Here is an 18,852-nt window from a genome sequence, read left to right on the forward strand (position 1 = left end):
TAAACGTTGCGTACGCACAAAACAGGGCTGAAAATGTGCATAAATTTGCTTTGGCCGTCCATACACCTTTAGTAAGGATCCTACGCACAGTTTTATAAATGAGACCCCTGGTGATAAAATATAAAGCTTGTTGAAACATCAATTTGTCTCAGTGCATGGGGTTTTTGAATTCAAACCTACAGCTACATGTTTTGACTCTGACAGGGTTGCCAAGTGTCAACTAAACATTTCAACACAAAGGTGCAAACCTTATATAAATGGAGAATCAGTTTATTACAAGAAAAGAGAATAATTGAAGTTGCTCTAAGCATATCAGAAGCAGGGAGATGTGTAAACCTAGATAAAAAGTTATTACAGAAAAAGATGGATATTTTATGAAGACATTTAATTTAAACATTCTGACTGCAAATGGTGCCCAGCAGATGTACAAAAAATGTGAATATTTTTTTTAAAATGCCAATATTGTAACTAACTTGATGAAATGATAGAGAAATAAAATGGGTAGCTAAAAAAAAAACACTTGGTCTTTATGCTTCATGATCCTTACAGTCTTTGCACTACAAACTTTACAACAATACAAAAAAAAATAGAAGTTGTTGAAATGAATTGAGCTGAGGATAAGGGGATCTGTTACCAATCCCATCTGTCATCTTCCTAAGGGTAACTACGTGGTTCATAGGCCACCAAATAGTTTCAAGCAGGTCATTTGAGTGCATTGGATTCTATGATGGCAGCAATAACAAAGGCGAATTTTGAGTATGATCTATAATATGAAACTAATTAAAGCGTTTTTTAATGGGCTATCAATTGACAATTTTACAGATATATTCATTTAGTATGTATTTTTTGGACACATTGAGAAAAATCAACGGATATCCAAGGCAGTTCTTCAGTTTCTTCATTACACATGACATGACTGTATGTAAAAATCGAGTTCAAACTGTGACCTGGGGAGGGCAGTATTACCCTTAGCAGCGTCTACACTGCCGGAATTCTACAAAAAAAGGAGGAAGAAACTTCGCAGCGGCGCATCTTAATGACGTATGCTATTGTTTGGTGAAAGCAGACACAGGTTAACATATTTGGTGGAACTGGTTATCCCAAAAATCTATCTGTTTGTATTGTATTACTCCTTTGTAATGAACAAAAACAAGGCCAGCGGCGTGTCGTGGGTGAAACCAGCGGAACCGTCCTTTCTGAAGAAGTTTAAAGAAGATGTTGGTTATAAAGAAGGACCGACTGTCGATACTAAGGTAACGTTTACGTGGTTTGGCTAACGTTATTTTTTTTTAGTTGGCGTTGGTTTTGTAACGTTACGTTACTTATAGTTGAGCTAGCAGCACAAAACCCGAATAACGTTAGCCCATTTGAGTGAAATGTTAGCGCTAGCTATCTCTTTTACCAGCTTTATTTTGTATTGTATTGGGTTGAAGTAACGTACAGTCTGCTGATAGACTACTATCAAAACACAACCTGTGTATTGGAGCCCGACCAGTTCATTTAAACCACGCAACACCGCTTGCCTTCACCTAACGTTAATCTCATTCATGTTCATCCAGCGCAGTCAGTGGTAGTAGCTAGTCTAATGTATTGTAGTGGGTTAGAGCTGGGCAATATATCAATATTATATCGATATCGTGATATGAGACTAGATATCTTCTTAGATTTTGGATATCGTAATATAATAATATGACATAAGTGTTGTCTTTTCCTGGTTTTAAAGGCTGCATTACAGTGAAGTGATGTCATTTTCTGAATTTACCAGACTGTTGTAACTGTTCTATTATTTGCCGTTACCCACTTAGTCATTATATCCACATAATTTATAAAAAATGTAATTGTGTAAATATTTTATGACCGCACCGATTGTCAACACTACAATATTTTTGCGGTATCAATATCGAGGTATTTGGTCAAAAATATCATGATATTTGATTTTCTCCATATCGCCCAGCTCTGTAGTGGGTACACTGTACTGTATATTGGCCTATATATATGGGCCAGAATCTGCCTTTGGGGAAGGGGGGTGGGCTTATCATAGTGGGGGGTCTGGGTGACCTCCCTCAGCTAAGTTTTGAGCGTCAGCAACTTCATTTTTGTTGCATTTGGATATGCTTTAATGCACCAATTTACAGTGGAAATACCTTTTTTATTTAGCATATGCGGAGAAAAAGAACACCGATGACAATTCAAAATATATCAAAAACATAATGGAAAGTATGTTGTTGCGTGTCATTGGGCATTTTGAAGTGGATATATGGGAATCCTGGAGCTTTCGTGGGTATACCTGTGTATCACGTAGACTACACCACTGAGCGCAGTGAATGAACCATTTTTAAACTGGGTTATTTCTCTCATTGGATGGGTAGCTAATAAACAAAACCTTTTTTTTTTTTTTGCCTGTGTTTCATATTCCTCTCTCAGCGCCAGGTGATGCCAACCCTCGACGACGACGGGAGCGATCGAGAGGATGAGTTACCCCAAGTTGTGGTTCTAAAAGAAGGACACCTGACCGCAGAGGACGTAAAGAAGATCAAGGACGAACTGCATACTGGTGACGGCGCAGAGAAAGGCATGAACTATCTTTTATATGTCAAGAGGATCTCTTTGTTTTACTAGGCATGCAGAATTGATTCTCTCCAGCTAAATGTTTGATTTAGCCTACACAGGGTGGATGATATCATTTTTACAAACATTTTAATTATGTGTTTTGTCAAGGCAACTGTCAGCATCTAAAATGAGAACCGCTGCCTTTCACTGTGTGAAAAGTGTGTTTTGATGAATCGTACACATCCATCTCGTCCACAGACGATGAACCTCCCCCTGATGGTAAAATCCTGTTCAAGAAACCAGCCAAGCGCTCCTCCTCCGATAAATTCCAGGGCATCACTGCCAGCTCCAGCAAAAAGAAGAAGAGTGATGGAGGAGAGGAGGAGTCAGAAGAGAGAAAATCTGGAAAGAAAGTAAAAAATAATAGCCTTCTGTCATTTGGAGGGGATGAGGAGGAAGAGGAGGACTAAATGTTACTGGTGAAATGTAAGTCTGTATTTAACCCCCTGTCACAAAAAGTAATCAAAGTGACATTTGAATAATGGTCAAATGTTTCACAATATCGACAAATAGAAACCGAGGTAAAATGAACAGACATCGTACTCAAAACAGATACTGTCTGGAGTTCATCAACATGTTGCAGCCTGTCCATTCTGTAGTTCTTTTTTAAGGACAGTGCCAGTATTTTTGCATGTCTGAGCCAAATAGTCCATACTTGGTAATACTGACAACTCAAAAATGTTGTACACTGTACAAATCAGCTTGCCAATATTCAGTTTAACAAAATCCATCTGAATGACCATCTTGATTACCCTGTTTTTGTTTCTTCAAAGTTCTATTATCACTGTATGCACGGGGGTGATTCCCAACTGTTTTCGGTAGGAATGTCATGACGCCAAAAATCTAGTAGTCGGTACTGATTCCATCAAAAGTACACGATGCTCGATACCACGGTGTGTAAAAAATAAAATAAAATAAAAGAACAATAATACTTAAACACTTGCATAATAAAAACCATACAAAATAGATATACAATTCATATTTAAACAGTTGAACATTATAAAAGCACAACAGGAGTGGCATGTAGGGGTGTTGAAATGAATCATTGCATCGATGCATGCAGTGACAGACCATAATCGATGATTATTATTATTGACCTACTTGTTGATTTTCCAGTCGCTGCTTTTTTAGTTTTTGTCTGTCTGCTGTGTTCAAACTCCGCAATATTCAGGGAGTGTCTTTTTTTTTTTTTTAAGAGTAGATACAATAAAAAGGGGAGTTCGTATATATCTGACTGCCTGAATTTGTTGAAGAAAACCATGTATAGAAATATATATTAATATTGCGCAGGTGGCGCATCGTGATGCATGGTAGAATTTCATTTAGACTGTGTGACAGACACAGAACCCCGTTTGGGACTCCGACTGAAACAAAGGGAAGAGGATGTGCGCTAGCCTCGTGAGACGGTCCTGATCTCGCGAGCTCCAGTTTTCCACTCGCAGATCAGTGTGGTATCTTGAGATGTTGAAAATTTGGAGCCGTTCGCCAAACGACCGACCAATCAGTGTTGGGTTTGAGGCGGGTTTAGGTGTGACGCAACGAGAAGCAATTATTCAGTCTAAACAACGTGGCAGCTTCCACGGATGAGATGAGCGTAGCTATCACGCAAGTTTTATCCGAGTTAGAAAGTATTCCTTCATTGAAAGAAGAGCAAAAAACGGCACCGGAGGCTTTTCTCGGAGGAAAAGATGTTTTTTGCTCTTCTCCCGACTGGTTTCGGCAAGAGTATGATCATACGCTCCGTTGATCTGATTGGTTAATTTGGCCCGTCTATCACCAACATAGGTTGACAGATGGTTTATCAGCTAACCAGTATTTTCGCCCCTTCCCAAAAGTTCTCCAACGGAAAGTTCCCAGATGGATATGCAGAGCGAATGCAAAGCAATCTATCTGGCGGAGTCAGGTTAGCTGTGCGCTGCTCTTCATCTGTGATTGAAACAATAAATAAATAAAAAAACGAAACTATGGCTGAAATACTTGGGGCATGGAAACCGTGCGACACGTCTGGCGCGGCATGCCCACAGTAGACCATCATAATCAGCTGAAGCTGCTCCATTGACCACATCTTAGCTCATCTTAATTTATTTTTTACAGACACAGTAGACGCAGAGCTACCGGTCAGGGGAAAGACACAACACAGCAGTCCAAACGTTTTACAAGTCAAAATAACTGGAGCGTTCTGAGCAGCTAAGACAATGCGAACGAGTTTACTCAACTGTTGGTAGATAGATACTAGGCTTGGGCCGGTGAAACAATTTTTAACCGATTTTTATATCAAGCCAAAAACCAGACTGGTATACCGAATGTTACCAGTACTTGTAGGTGTCGCACTTGTCTCAGCCACTCCCGGGTGAGACTGATGAGAGTGCCCATAATGAGATTTTAGCAGCTCCAGTTCTCATGTCATCTCCACACTGCGCCGCTTGGCAATCAAGTGCTGCCAGCCAGTCAGACACTAACGGCTCAGTCAGTTTGTTATAAACGAAGATAACGTGTTAATCACATTATCATATTTAGGGGGTGACCCCGAATAGCCAATCGCCAATCTCACAGTCGAATCTTCGCAGAGGCGTTATGAAATGAGGATCGTGCCTTTTTGGCCATTTGGGGGTGCTCAGTGTCGGATTTTACATATAACTACCTGTTCTCTCCCAATTAGTTAATATACACAATATTAAGATAGAAATATCAACATATAATGCTGTAAATAAAAATGTGCAAAGAAAGATATACAGGAGCACAGCTGTGATCCAGCGTGTGGCCCACAACATGATCCGTCCGTCCCAGTGATCACCAAGTCCTGCCAACCAGACCAGCAACAAGGCAACGTTTACGTTTGTGGCAGAAAAACATGACAATAGGGTTGTAAAAGAAGTATAGAGCACGTGCTGCAGGACAGCAGACTTTTGCTCTGTGCGCTCCGCTTCTTGTCACCGGGGGGCGCGTGTCATCTGCTGACTGCTTGAGTGACACATGGGCGCTCCATAAACTCTTTCAATTCATCTTCTACACCCCTGCGACACTTACACAGTAAGAAGCTACTCTTTTTATTCGGGGTGTCGAAATTAATAATTTTTACGATGCACCGCGATGCGGACGATTCTGCATCGAAGCAGTGACGGATCATAATCCATTATTAATAGCCTACTTATGTTGCTTGTTGATTTTCCGTTCGCGGCTTATTTTTGGCTTGACGGCTGTCTGACTGACGTCATTCGTCGCATACGTGCTAAACACGGCGGAGGGCCGAATGCAAGAGCGAGGCGTTATCGCTGACTAACCAACAGAATAGACCACAAACATTGTTTAAAGTGCTCATATTATGCTGTTTGGCTTTTTCCCTTTACTTTATAGTGTTGTATATCTTTTTTGTGTATGTTATAGGTTTACAAAATGGGACTTACCATCTCCAACAGAAAACACTGTTCCCAAACTGCTCCAAACAGCTCTATTGAAGTCCAGCCTTTACTTCTGATGACAAACGTGCATCACTTTATAACACATGTTATAATGCTCGCCTAGCTGCTAGCGTGCCACGCCCTCAACTCAACACACAGGGTGAAAAGAGGAGCTGCAGCAACGTGCAGTACAACAAAAATATGGTGTTTTTTGAAAATGAAACCACGTAAACCTGTTCTGGTACAACCTCTAAATACAATTATGAACCTGAAAATGAGCATAATATGAGCACTTTAAAAATGGTGGCGCAGCAAAGCCAAAGGATTAAAAAGTAAACGATAGCAGAGACATTGTACTTCCGAAAAACATACCAACTATGTAATGTTAGACTTGTTTCAAAAGTCAGCTCGCAAGCAAGGAGCCTGGCGACGGCGGGGAATGTTAATAACGTAAACGTTACTAGCGGAGAGGACAGTAACCAAACAGCCACTAACCTACTAGTTCAGCTGTCCCACCTCGATGACTTTAACCAGCCTAGCATCATCCAGGACCTGAGCATCAGCGGGACACGGCAGAGAGCCACAGCCCTGCGACAGCCACCTGTTCAACTGCCCCACCTCCGTCTCCACTTCAGCCCATAGATGTGTTATCGTCAGCCCGACACATCACGACAGAGACCACGGTACTTGTTTAGCAGCCCCACGATTGATCTATTACTGTTTACCTATCTGTTTCAACCATAATTTTAGCTCATTATTATAACCATTTAGTCATTACAGTACGTTAAAGCTGATATTTACAAATGTTTATTCCTCAGATAGAAGTTCATCTCAAATATAACTCTGTAGCCTACTCTGTGCACAACACGCTATATTCACTGACTGTGGGAAATGGTAAAGTTAGGTCCATGAGTAATGATAATTACGCTAACGTTACACTAGGAGCTATACCAGTCCCTGCAAATTAAAAAAGGATGATATGACGTGCCGTCGTGGATGATAGGAGATATTGACAGGTGTTAATGTGCTTCAGGTTGTGATGGTAGACTGTAACCTGTCTTTGTAGGAATCGTATAAGATCGATGAAATCTCCTGCAAACGATTTGAAAAAAGAAATCTAATTTTGAATATTTTCCCAGATACTGCAATTGCAATATGTTTAATTAAATAAGAATTATCATTTTTGCATCTTTATTCTCATTTTCATTTAAAAATCTAGTATGTCTGCTGTGTTCAGACTGTGTTACATTAAGGAAGTGTCCTTTTTTAAGAGCAGCTACAATAAAAAAGGGGAGTTCATATACATCTGCTTGAATTTGATGATGAAAACCATGTGCAGTAATATATATATGATGATAGGTGACGCATCGCGATGCATCGGGATATCGGATCGTTGACAGGATAATTGTAATCCAATCGTGAGACCAGTGAAAATTCACAGCCCTACTTTTTAGGTCTATGTCATAATCGGTTGCATGTTGTCATGCAAAAGGAGCGCTACACACAACCTTATCACAGCCCCTCACGATTCGACGATTAGTCGACGATGGGCAAGTCCATATGCAAACCTACGCCCTTGATTCTGGATCAACTGGAGAGTCTTAAGTAACTTTATTGGGGCAGCCGGATGATAAAAAATTGCAATAATTCAGTATAAAATGCATGGCTGTTTTTATTTTTATGAGCCAGATTTTATACATTTGAAAAAAGGCGGTCCTTTAAGTTTATTTATTTTTTGTATGTGGGAGTAAGCTAAAGGACATATCATGAACAAAGTAACTCTTAAGATTCCTTAAAGGAGCATAGGTAATACTGACATTCAGTGGTTAAAATGGTTACTGTAGTCCAAGTCGTCTGCCCGCGGCTCCTTATGCCCACACTCAAAGCTAATTGATTGCCAGATTTAGAAGACTTAACGTGTCAATGTTAGCGTAGTCTGGATCAGCGGAAGTACATTTCCCGGATAATTGCCCCAAATGCAGGACGTCCATCGTCTTCCGCTCTCTGCGTGTTGCCGTTCTCAAACTCTTGTTTGAGCTAGCAAGCGAAACGCTGAAAATGGCGAGTTTTGAGGAAAATTTGGATCGTGCAGTAAGAGTGGCCTGCTTGGTTCTCTCAGGCAATGATTGTAATGCTATACACAGATTATGTTTATGTCATTTGCTATCTAACTGGGACAATTTCGGGCCGACTAGTGGGAATTTCTATGGACGAAACTACACACTGCGATACACTTACACAATTACGTTTATTAAATTTATCCAGCTAATTTAAATAGCTCACATTACTGTATTTTGTGAACAGTTATCTTCATTTAATGTTTTATGTGGCGTTTTCTTTTGGCGAGGTTCAAATGTTCCACCAAAACACTTTCCGAGACCATTTTTGCAGAGCCAGCGTCGCCGCGTCCAGAGCTTAGCACCGGCCAAGACCATTGTAATTGATTTAAAATTAAAAGAAATGCAAACAACCCAGGGCGGTTTTTTTTCTTCTCCTATCTTGGAATGGATCTGTGGTGTGTCCAGACTTTATTCCTCAACACTGTAGAGAAAGTGTTGGCAACGCAATACTAATGTTAACTAGATGCTGGCTATGTTGACCACCACAAAAGGCTCTTTTTTTGTTTGAGTAAGAAGGAGCTTTACGGTCTCTGCTGCAAGCCTTTTAACTCACATTAACAACAGTGCACACTTCACGCCTGTTTTAGCCTCACTTCACTGGTTACCAGTCCAGTACAGGATTCAATTTCAAATCCTGGTCCTTACTTTTAGAGCCCTGCACGGTCAAGTTCCTCCCTACATCTCTGACTTGATACATCTTCATACCCCCACCCGTAGTCTGAGGTCATTTGGTCAGAGGCTATTAATGGTTCCCCTGCACTCATTTGAAAACTAGAGGGGTCTGGTCATTCCAAGCAGTGGCTCCTAGGCTGTGGAATGACTTGCCTCCCTCTCTACGTTGTGTGAATTCTGTCGAATTTTTTAAAAAGCAATTGAAGACTCTGCTATTCAAGCTGGCTTTTAGTTAGTGAAAGGGTTTTTATGGTTGTTTATGTTTTCTATTTGTATTTAAATTTTCTTGTATTTTAATTTGTTGTATTGTATTACATTTTATTGTGACGAACTTTGTGATTTTTATCTGTGAAAGGTGCTATACAAATAAACTTTACTAAATTACTCTGTACACGGCTGACAGTCCCCTTTTGTCGGCTAAACACAACTGCAACAACCGCTAAAGGCTGTGACCTCGTGGTCGTTTTTACTACTTTCCAGACCCAGTTAACAATAAACGTATATCGTTATATAACCAGAATATAAGACAACCCCGATTTTAAGACGACCCCCCTCTTTTTCAAGGCTCATATTTGGAAAAAGACTTTTTGAAGACCAAAACTTTTATTTATAAAAAATAACGACTAAAATAATTTTATTTGAAAAATAAGTATAATAAAAAGTATTGAATAAACTATGGTAGGCTGTTTAAAACGTTTCTAAATAAAATCATGTTTTCTCAATCTTTTCAGATGAAATTGTCACATTTATATAAAATGTAATCCCATTTGTTAGTGACCAACTTATGGTATTTACCTTAAATACCATAAAAAGTTAAGTAAACTGTTGTAAGGTATTTTATGTGTGCAACTTTTCAGTGTAATGTTCATGATGTTTAGATTCATAGAGGGTCTGGCCAAAGCTTTTATTGTGAAAGGTGAAGAGGAAGTGGTGAATTATTTTGACTGTGTATTAAATAATAAAGGAGACATGCAGTGCCGTCTCAGTTGAAAAGTTGAAACCCGTGTTTTTATTTAAGAATTCTAAACAATCGGCAACGCTGTAATCTTTTGTTAGGCCTATTTAGGCTGTTCAAGTAAAAATATAATGTCTGTCTCTTTCTGACAGCTGTCACACAGCAGCAAACTCAGTGCTTCAGTTTACATTAACTGCGTCAAGCTCAGGTCGGATTTAGGATGCCTGTTCTGTTTCGGTCAGGCTTGTTTACTACTCTTTAGTTTGGTCAGAAATGAGCTGCAGTTCAAAATGATAGGTGGAAATGGACGTGGTCTATAGATTCGGCTAAATTCAGGGAACACGTATCAGGTTTTTGAAGGTGTGGTGTATGTTATGGGAGTTATAGGGACCCGTGCTGGCAAAAAGTGTGTACATTTTTGTGCCTGAGGTCCCTGCAGGGGACTGGTTGGGACTAGTCCACACCACCTTAATAAGATAAGAAGAAAAGCTACCGATCACATGAACCGAATAACTAACTTGACTCCCAACTCCTTTAAAAAGCCACCGCTGTGAACACAAATTTTTCTGTACTTAACGCTGAGGTGCTGTGAAAACTGACTCTACTTGCAAGTAAAAGAACTTTAAGGGGGGGCCCAACATCCTTCCTCCCCTTCTAGGTTTTGGGTCCTGAAACACCGTGCACGGTGGAGTCCTTTGGTGACTCCTTGAACGACAACCTCCAGCTTCCTGTTTCCACAAGAGGCCAGTTCCCTCTGGAGGAGAGGGAGGTGACAGGCTTTTTTTTTTTTTTTAACAGATTCCTATGTGAGATCAAATATATTTCTTTACCCGGAAAGGCTACTTGTTTAAAGGGATACGCCACCGTTTTTTGAAATAGGGCTTATCATGGTCTCCCCTAGCTGTAGATAGGTGGGCCAACGCATTTTTTGTGCATGAATTGTTTTAGTCCGGTGCAACACCGGCAGCGGCGCCGCTAGTTAGCTTAGCGTAGTGAATGGAATCCTATGTTGCCGGTTAGCATGTTGTGAGTTAAAGTGAGCCAACAAAAGACAAAAAAAAAACAACATAATTACTTGCACTGAAACAAAAAATGCATTGGCCCACCTATCTACAGCCAGGGTAGACCGTGATAAGCCCTATTTCAACAAACAGTGGCGGATTCCTTTAAGACAAACCGGTGATGATGTCTTGATTCCGCTTGGATAAATTGTTTTCTAGTGACATTATAAGCCCCGTACAACTTATTCTGAATATTTAGTATGCGTTTACCTAGTGACAAGATAATCAGAGAAACGAAGCAATAATAAGTAGTCGATAGGTAAAAGAAAATAAATATCTACGGTCTATGAGAGACACTAGTCCATAACCTATGTGAGAAGACTACAGGTAATAACTAACTCCGTGCGCACGTTAAAAGAGATTAAACTGAGCTTGCTGCTCCTAAGAGACAGGGTGAGAGGCTCTTTAGGGAAATCAGTCAGGGACTGAATGTAGACAGTGTGGTGTCTTAAAGGTCCCATGGCATGAAAATTTCACTTTATGAGGTTTTTTTAACATTAATATGAGTTCCCCCAGCCTGCCTATGGTCCCCCAGTGGCTAGAAATGGCGATAGGTGTAAACCGAGCCCTGGGTATCCTGCTCTGCCTTTGAGAAAATGAAAGTTCAGATGGGCCGATCTGGAATCTTGCTCCTTATGAGGCCACACCCCCACCTTTCACATTGCCCCCCCTCTCCTCCTCAATAGCTACAGACACAGAAATGGCACATACTAAGGAAAGTTCCTTGTGGGACTGGCTCTAGTGGCTGTAATTCTGCACCAAGGCTGAATTTTGGGAAAGAGACTTCAGATACAGTATTAGGGGACCACTAAGGCCTACAGTGCCTTGCGAAAGTATTCGGCCCCCTTGAACTTTTCGACCTTTTGCCACATTTCAGGCTTCAAACATAAAGATATAAAACTGTAATTTTTTGTGAAGAATCAACAACAAGTGGGACACAATCATGAAGTGGAACAAAATTTATTGGATATTTCAAACCTTTTTAACAAATAAAAAACTGAAAAATTGGGCGTGCAAAATTATTCAGCCCCTTTACTTTCAGGGCAGCAAACTCTCTCTAGAAGTTCAGTGAGGATCTCTGAATGATCCAATGTTGACCTAAATGACTAATGATAAATAGAATCCACCTGTGTGTAATCAAGTCTCCATATAAATGCACCTGCTCTGTGATAGTCTCAGAGGTCCGTTTAAAGCGCAGAAAGCATCATGAAGAACAAGGAACACACCAGGCAGGTACGAGATACTGTTGTGGAGAAGTTTAAAGCTGGATTTGGATACAAAAAGATTTCCCAAACTTTAAACATCCCAAGGAGCGCTGTGCAAGCGATAATATTGAAATGGAAGGAGCATCAGACCACTGCAAATCTACGAAGACCCGGCCGTCCCTCTAAACTTTCAGCTCATACAAGGAGAAGACTGATCAGAGATGCAGCCAAGAGGCCCATGATCACTCTGGATGAACTGCAGAGATCTACAGCTGAGGTGGAGACTCTGTCCATAGGACAACAATCAGTCGTATACTGCACAAATCTGGCCTTTATGGAAGAGTGGCAAGAAGAAAGCCATTTCTTAAAGATATCCATAAAAAGTGACGTTTAAAGTTTGCCACAAGCCACCTGGGAGACACACCAAACATGTAGAAGAAGGTGCTCTGGTCAGATGAAACCAAAATCAAACTTTTTGGCAACAATGCAAAATGTTATGTTTGGCGTAAAAGCAACACAGCTCATCACCCTGAACACACCATCCCCACTGTCAAACATGGTGGTGGCAGCAACATGGTTTGGGCCTGCTTTTCTTCAGCAGGGACAGGGAAGATGGTTAAAATTGATGGGAAGATGGATGGAGCCAAATACAGGACCATTCTGGAAGAAATCCTGATGGAGTCTGCAAAAGACCTGAGACTGGGACGGAGATTTGTCTTCCAACAAATTATGATCCAAAACATAAAGCAAAATCTACAATGGAATGGTTCACAAATAAACATATCCAGGTGTTAGAATGGCCAAGTCAAAGTCCAGACCTGAATCCAATTGAGAATCTGTGGAAAGAACTGAAAACTGCTGTTCACAAACACTCTCCATATAACCTCACTGAGCTCGAGCTGTTTTGCAAGGAGGAATGGGCAAAAATTTCAGTCTCTCGATGTGCAAAACTGATGGAGACATACCCCAAGCGACTTACAGCTGTAATCGCAGCAAAAGGTGGCGCTACAAAGTATTAACTTAAGGGGGCTGAATAATTTTGCACGCCCAATTTTTCAATTTTTTTATTTAAGAAGGTTTGAAATATCCAATAAATTTCGTTCCACTTCATGATTATGTCCCACTTGTTGTTGATTCTTCACAAAAAATTACAGTTTTATATCTTTGTTTGAAGCCTTAAATGTGGCAAAAGGTCCAAAAGTTCAAGGGGGCCGAATACTTTCGCAAGGCACTGTATATAAAAGAGACTTCAGATACAGTATTAGGGGACCACTAAGGTCTACATAAAAGAGACTTCAGATACAGTATTAGGGGACCACTAAGGTCTACATAAAAGAGACTTCAGATACAGTATTAGGGGACCACTAAGGTCTATCTAAAAGAGACTTCAGATACACTATTAGGGGACCACTAAGGTCTATATAAAAGAGACTTCAGATACAGTATTAGGGGACCACTAAGGTCTAGATAAAAGAGACTTCAGATACACTATTAGGGGACCACTAAGGTCTATATAAAAGAGACTTCAGATACAGTATTAGGGGACCACTAAGGTCTATATATACAGTATTAGGGGACCACTAAGGTCTATATAAAAGCATCCAAAGAGCACCATGTCATGGGACCTTCAAAGATTGCTCCATTGACTTTCAATGTAAAAAGAAAAAAAGCTCAATATTTTAAAAAGTATAAATAGCGGAGAAAAGTTGAGCTGAACATTTTTATATTTCAATGGTTTTTGTAGCTGAAAGTACACAGAAGTAGGAGGTGACCGAAAATTGTACGGAAGAATCGGATAACAATACTGTGTATGATGGTAAATCAGCATTCACACAATGAGAAAATAACAGCTTCATATAGAATGCAGAAATATCTTTAATTCATATAAGATTTACAATATTTTACAAATGACACAAACTGTATGTAAGGCAGGGTAAAAAAAAAACGTTGGCACACTCCTTAGTTCCCTGTCAATATTGAAAGATAAGTAGTTGGATTACATTCCCCTGTTGGTTGATTAGTCTCTTATGTACAGTTATTGTCTCTATGTACATTGTGCTTGTTCATCTGGCAAACAAGGTTTGAGTATAGCTGGGTAAAAACAACACGGTAAAACACACACACACACACAAACACACACACACACACACACACACACACACACACACACACACACACACACACTCATACATTCCTTTGGATTCCTGCTGGCGAGGATGAAGTCCACAGCATCATTAGTGTTAAGGCAATATCTCTGCTGACACTTTGGCTCAAAGTGAGACACACAAAGACACTTTAGGTACAAACTGCCCTTAACTCCAAAATGTTAGACTGCATGAACAAAAGTCTGTAATGCATAAGTATCACATTGTAAAGTGCACATCAAATGTCTTTGGTTTAATAGTTATTGCCCTGTTCATTTCTCATAAAGACAGTGACCTAGAAAGCCTGTTTGACCATTAACGAAATACTGTCTCCATGTTCAGCACATCTTTTGAAGCTTCCAGTTAACTTTTTGGCTCTTTTTGGTTCTTTAGCTGATTAAGGCAATTTGTTAAATTTTAGAAGTGGTGAAGACCAAAAGCCTCACCCAGAGACCCACTTTGCCGGGCTAGAATATGATATGACACGGTCAGGGACTCAATTCAAAGTCTTTGGATGCAGGAGCTCAGCTCCAGAACACCACGGCCGAGTCTTCAATTTCATCAAAGCAGAAAAATCTCCCACAGAGTCCACGAAGATGTAAAACTTTGTCTCACTTCTCATCGCTCACGGAGCAGTCCACAGCTATGATGTCCTGTATTTCTGTGATTTTCACCTCCTCTCCCGGGATCTCCACCTCTATCGGGATCTTCAGCTCCGCAGGGATCTTCTCTGCTGAGGAGCTGCGGCTGGACAGTTTGTCCATCTCGTCCTCCAACTCGGAGATGCGTTCGGCGACGCAGTGGGCGGTGAGTCGGGCCTCTGGGTCGTGGTCCCAGCATTCCATGATGGTCGCACAGATCACCGCCACGCCCTGTACAGAGAGGAAGAGAGCAGTGATGTTAGACTCCATACGAAATACAATGCACAATGCACTAAAGGTGGCATATTCTCAACCATCCTCAAGTTATTTTAATACACATAACCACTGAAACTACTAAAAGTCCTCTGTTGGTCCATGTTGGCACTGGAGGAGCAATGTGTGGGGTAAGAAACACAGCACAACAAAAGACAACAAAATAAGGAGATCCATATGAAGTGGGGCCACTGAATAATAAGCACATGAAATACAACAATACATTCACATAACTTAAAATAATTAAAGTCCTATATTCCATAGTTAAAGTGTCAGTTTGCCATCATAAAGGCTAGTGCAAAATTAACAAAATCCACATAAATACACACATATATAAAAACCGTCATCAGTCACTAATCAAATCTGAGCAGGAAGTACCATCCAAAATAAAACTACAACCAATCACTACAAATCTAATTGAGTACGATCAATAATAAGACTAAAACCAACACTAATGCGCTGCATAAAAACACTAAGAAATACCATAGAAATACAAATCCAGGCAATAAATAGTAATAATAACAACCTAGCCTTTTCTGCATGATCATGACCATCATCATCATCATCATCATCATCATCAGGACCCAAGCGTACCATCACCCCCTACTTCCCTGGCCAGACCTGAGTTCAGGAGTGAGATGGCAGTAGCGTAGAAATAAAATGGGATAGAAAGTCAATTGAACTGGTTTCCATGGTAATTTAATTAGAACAAAACCAAATGGCACTTGTTGTTAGTTGTCAAGGAGAAAACACGGTCCCTCCAGAAAAATGCGATTATGCGATCGCATAATTCAGTGCATAACCAGCTAAAGTCCGCATATTTAAGCGCGGGCCGCATTTTTTCAAATACGCTGCACTTTCGCCACATAAATTGCCGATTTCCGCGCAAAATATGCGGGGCTTGCATGATTTCATAATCCCCGCATTTTCGTTGAAAAAAAGTCCCATATATCTTAGCAGAAAGTTGAAAAATGTTGCGTTTACATCACACAAGAGCAGCCATTTTCCCTTGTTATCATGGGAACGTTTTGAAGTGACGTAATTACGCGACGTGAACATCATTGAAAAGCAGGGGTGTTGGGGGGATCAATTTCTTTTAACTTTTTCATCAAACCGCAGTTTTTGCAAGTTCCCGCAATTTCATTGCATAAAATTGCATAAATATCCCGCATATTCCATCGCATTTTTAAAGAAAACATGCCGCATAATCAAGGATTTTTGCCCGCAACAACCACAAACAAACTCCGCATTTTTTGGAAGGACTGGTTACAGCTCACTGGTAGGGGAGCGGTCTGATGCAGTTTGGGAGGCATTCTCCGGAGCAGGAGGGACAGTTACAGCCAGCGGGTCAGAGGGGCCGCATTTATATAGTTTCTAGTCTTTAGCGACCAATTAAAGCACTTCACAACATAAGCCAGCATTCACCCATTTGGGGTTCAAATATCTTGCCCAAGGATACTGCAACACGTATACTGCGGGGGCCAGGGATCAAACTTCCTGATTAGTGGACGACCCTCTGCCTCCTGACCCACAGCCGTCCCAATGTGTGAACAATGTGTAAAAAAACCATGATATGACAGCCTTGTTCTGCTCCTGTGCTAATCATTCTATTAAGCGATTTCATTTGAGTTGTTGGCTGCATTTTACCAACAACATACCGTGTGTATCCCCAGCATACGGTTACCATTGATTTCACAATGTGTTAGTTTACCGCTTGTGCCTGCTGGAACAAATGTCCAAAACACAAAGTGAAATACATGCAGATGTTCATAAGAGTATGCAGATGTTTCTTTGGAAGTGACAGACACATTTGTATGATATTACAATAGTGTTCAAGGGTGTCAGGGTGTAATAATCAACATAGAGCTGGATATGAATGCAATCATAATGTATCACATAATGTATTATGTAAAAAGTAGCATAACTAATTTTTGGTTGGAATTGAAGTATGTTCATGCATTGAATAGATATTAAGATGAATCTAAAGAAAGTCTAAACCATTTATCTCAGCATGTATTCTATAGCTTCCTTTTCTGTGCTTCGTTCATGTAAAAATAATATGGCTGCCAAGCGATTCAAATCATCAACAAACATTATAGCTGCAACGTCCGTTTGAGAACACCAGAGGGCAGCGCAGGCATTTAAGAGCCATTGAAATGGTGAGCCTACCTGATTGAATGTGAATTGTCCATTCAGTACGATGAGCAACATTTTCTCATCGGCCTCCATCATGTTTACAAAACTACTGTGGAACGTATGCGCCCTAAAAAAATAAATACAAATTTCCTAGAAAATGATAATGGTGTGAATTCATGCTAAAGTTAGTATCCGTGTGAGCAGTATGTAAATGTCATTCTAGTGTAGCCGCTCAGCGCGTGTCTGACCTGATGCCTGAGCCAGGTGTCAGGGATCTCTGGTCTTCCTCTGTCTCTCAGCACGTTGTCCTTCATGCTCTCCACACAGGGGTGCTCTCGCACTTTAGAGCCGTACGCAGGCTCGTAGTCCTTCACCTCTGCAAACACAAACACAACCACTGGATCAGATATGGACTGCACATCAGCATCATCATCAGCTGAGTCTCAAGTGCAGAAAGTATCCTCTCTTATGCCACGTTATCTGTGCCGTTATGTTTCAGTTATTCGCAACACTTCCCGGACGTACTGTACCAATCTGTCATTTTTCATGTTGAAAGACTAGCAGGGGTCACCAACCTTTTTGAAACTGAGAGCTACTTTATGGGTATTAGGGCTACCAGTTTGATACACTCTTATGAAATAACAAAAGTTGCCTTTAGTTAAATGATTATTAATGATTAAGGATACTCATTTATGGAAGACACTGGTCATGTTAATGATTTCTCACAATAATTATCAACAATGACTTAACTAGATAATATCAATTTTCATTTTTAGAACAGGCGGAGGGCTACTGAACCTGGTAACCCTCTCTGACCCCTGCTCTAGAGTCACTACTCGCTCTGAAACTAACCCCTCTCTCACTCGCTCGACCACACACTCCACACACACACACACACAGACACACACACACACACACACAAATGCCGGCTCTGCTATTCTCTTAAAGAGATCTACGCACACACAAGTAGAAACCTCAGGCCTCTTACGTAGAGCACCTGCAGAAGTGTAAATACCACTTTAGCCTGTCTTCTAGCATATCATGTATCCAGTGAAAACTCCTCTTTATGGAGATAACATTAGGTATAACTCAGCTAGCTAAAGCTGATCAAATCGTAAAACAGTTGTGTGCTAGATATCAGTATAGCTGCTTCTTTCTACCTGTCCAACGTGGCATCATGACTTGGCGTAAACATACACGCCATTTGGCTTTAGGAAAATGGCGTGTATGTTTTCTGTACGCATTTTGAGCTATCCACGTATGTCTTTGCTGTATACAGCGGATGTAAACATACACATAACATAAACGCAATATTGCGAGAACGTGCCATACTTTAGCGAGAACAAAAGGTTGGGTTTAGGAAAAGAACATTTTAGTAACAAAAAAAAACAGGAAGGTGACCAACGTCACACGCTTAGGAAAACAATAAATGGTTGGATTTAGGAAAGAAACATTGGGGAAGGCTTAAAAAAAATAAAAATAAAAACGGTTGAAAAAACGGCATACGCGGGACGCAATCCCGGCCCTCCTGGGTAAAAGTCCTGTGTTTTACCCATCCGCCAACCCAGCCAACGTCCCTCTGCGGACATACTTCCTTTCATACTACTCGCTACGGCGAAAATTCACACGTAATGGAG

General features: G+C 40.6%; 2 protein-coding genes across 3 annotated transcripts in view; one reads left to right on the forward strand and one right to left on the reverse strand.

Annotated features, from left to right (window-relative positions):
• Positions 1-972: 972 nt before the first annotated feature.
• On the forward strand, positions 973-3,837 carry kiaa1143 (KIAA1143 ortholog). The gene is made up of 3 exons (XM_028580887.1): positions 973-1,253; positions 2,425-2,572; positions 2,809-3,837. Exons 1-3 carry the CDS (start codon positions 1,044-1,046, stop codon positions 3,018-3,020), a joined length of 570 nt encoding a protein of 189 aa, XP_028436688.1. The 5' UTR covers positions 973-1,043; the 3' UTR covers positions 3,021-3,837.
• A 10,041-nt stretch (positions 3,838-13,878) lies between these two features.
• LOC114556613 (TGF-beta receptor type-2) overlaps positions 13,879-18,852 on the reverse strand; it is a 39,253-nt gene continuing 34,279 nt past the window's right edge. The window contains exons 9-10 of one of the 2 annotated variants that reach the window (XM_028579602.1): positions 17,464-17,591; positions 13,879-15,037 (exon numbers count right to left, since the gene is read on the reverse strand). In XM_028579602.1, coding sequence (XP_028435403.1) covers positions 14,777-15,037; positions 17,464-17,591 — 389 coding nt within the window. In that variant the 3' untranslated portion in view covers positions 13,879-14,776. The remainder of the gene's footprint in view (positions 15,038-17,463; positions 17,592-18,852) is intronic. The other variant, XM_028579603.1, reaches the window with a different exon arrangement.

This window comes from Perca flavescens, chromosome 6 (assembly GCF_004354835.1).
Source record: "Perca flavescens isolate YP-PL-M2 chromosome 6, PFLA_1.0, whole genome shotgun sequence".
Lineage (NCBI taxonomy): Eukaryota > Metazoa > Chordata > Actinopteri > Perciformes > Percidae > Perca > Perca flavescens.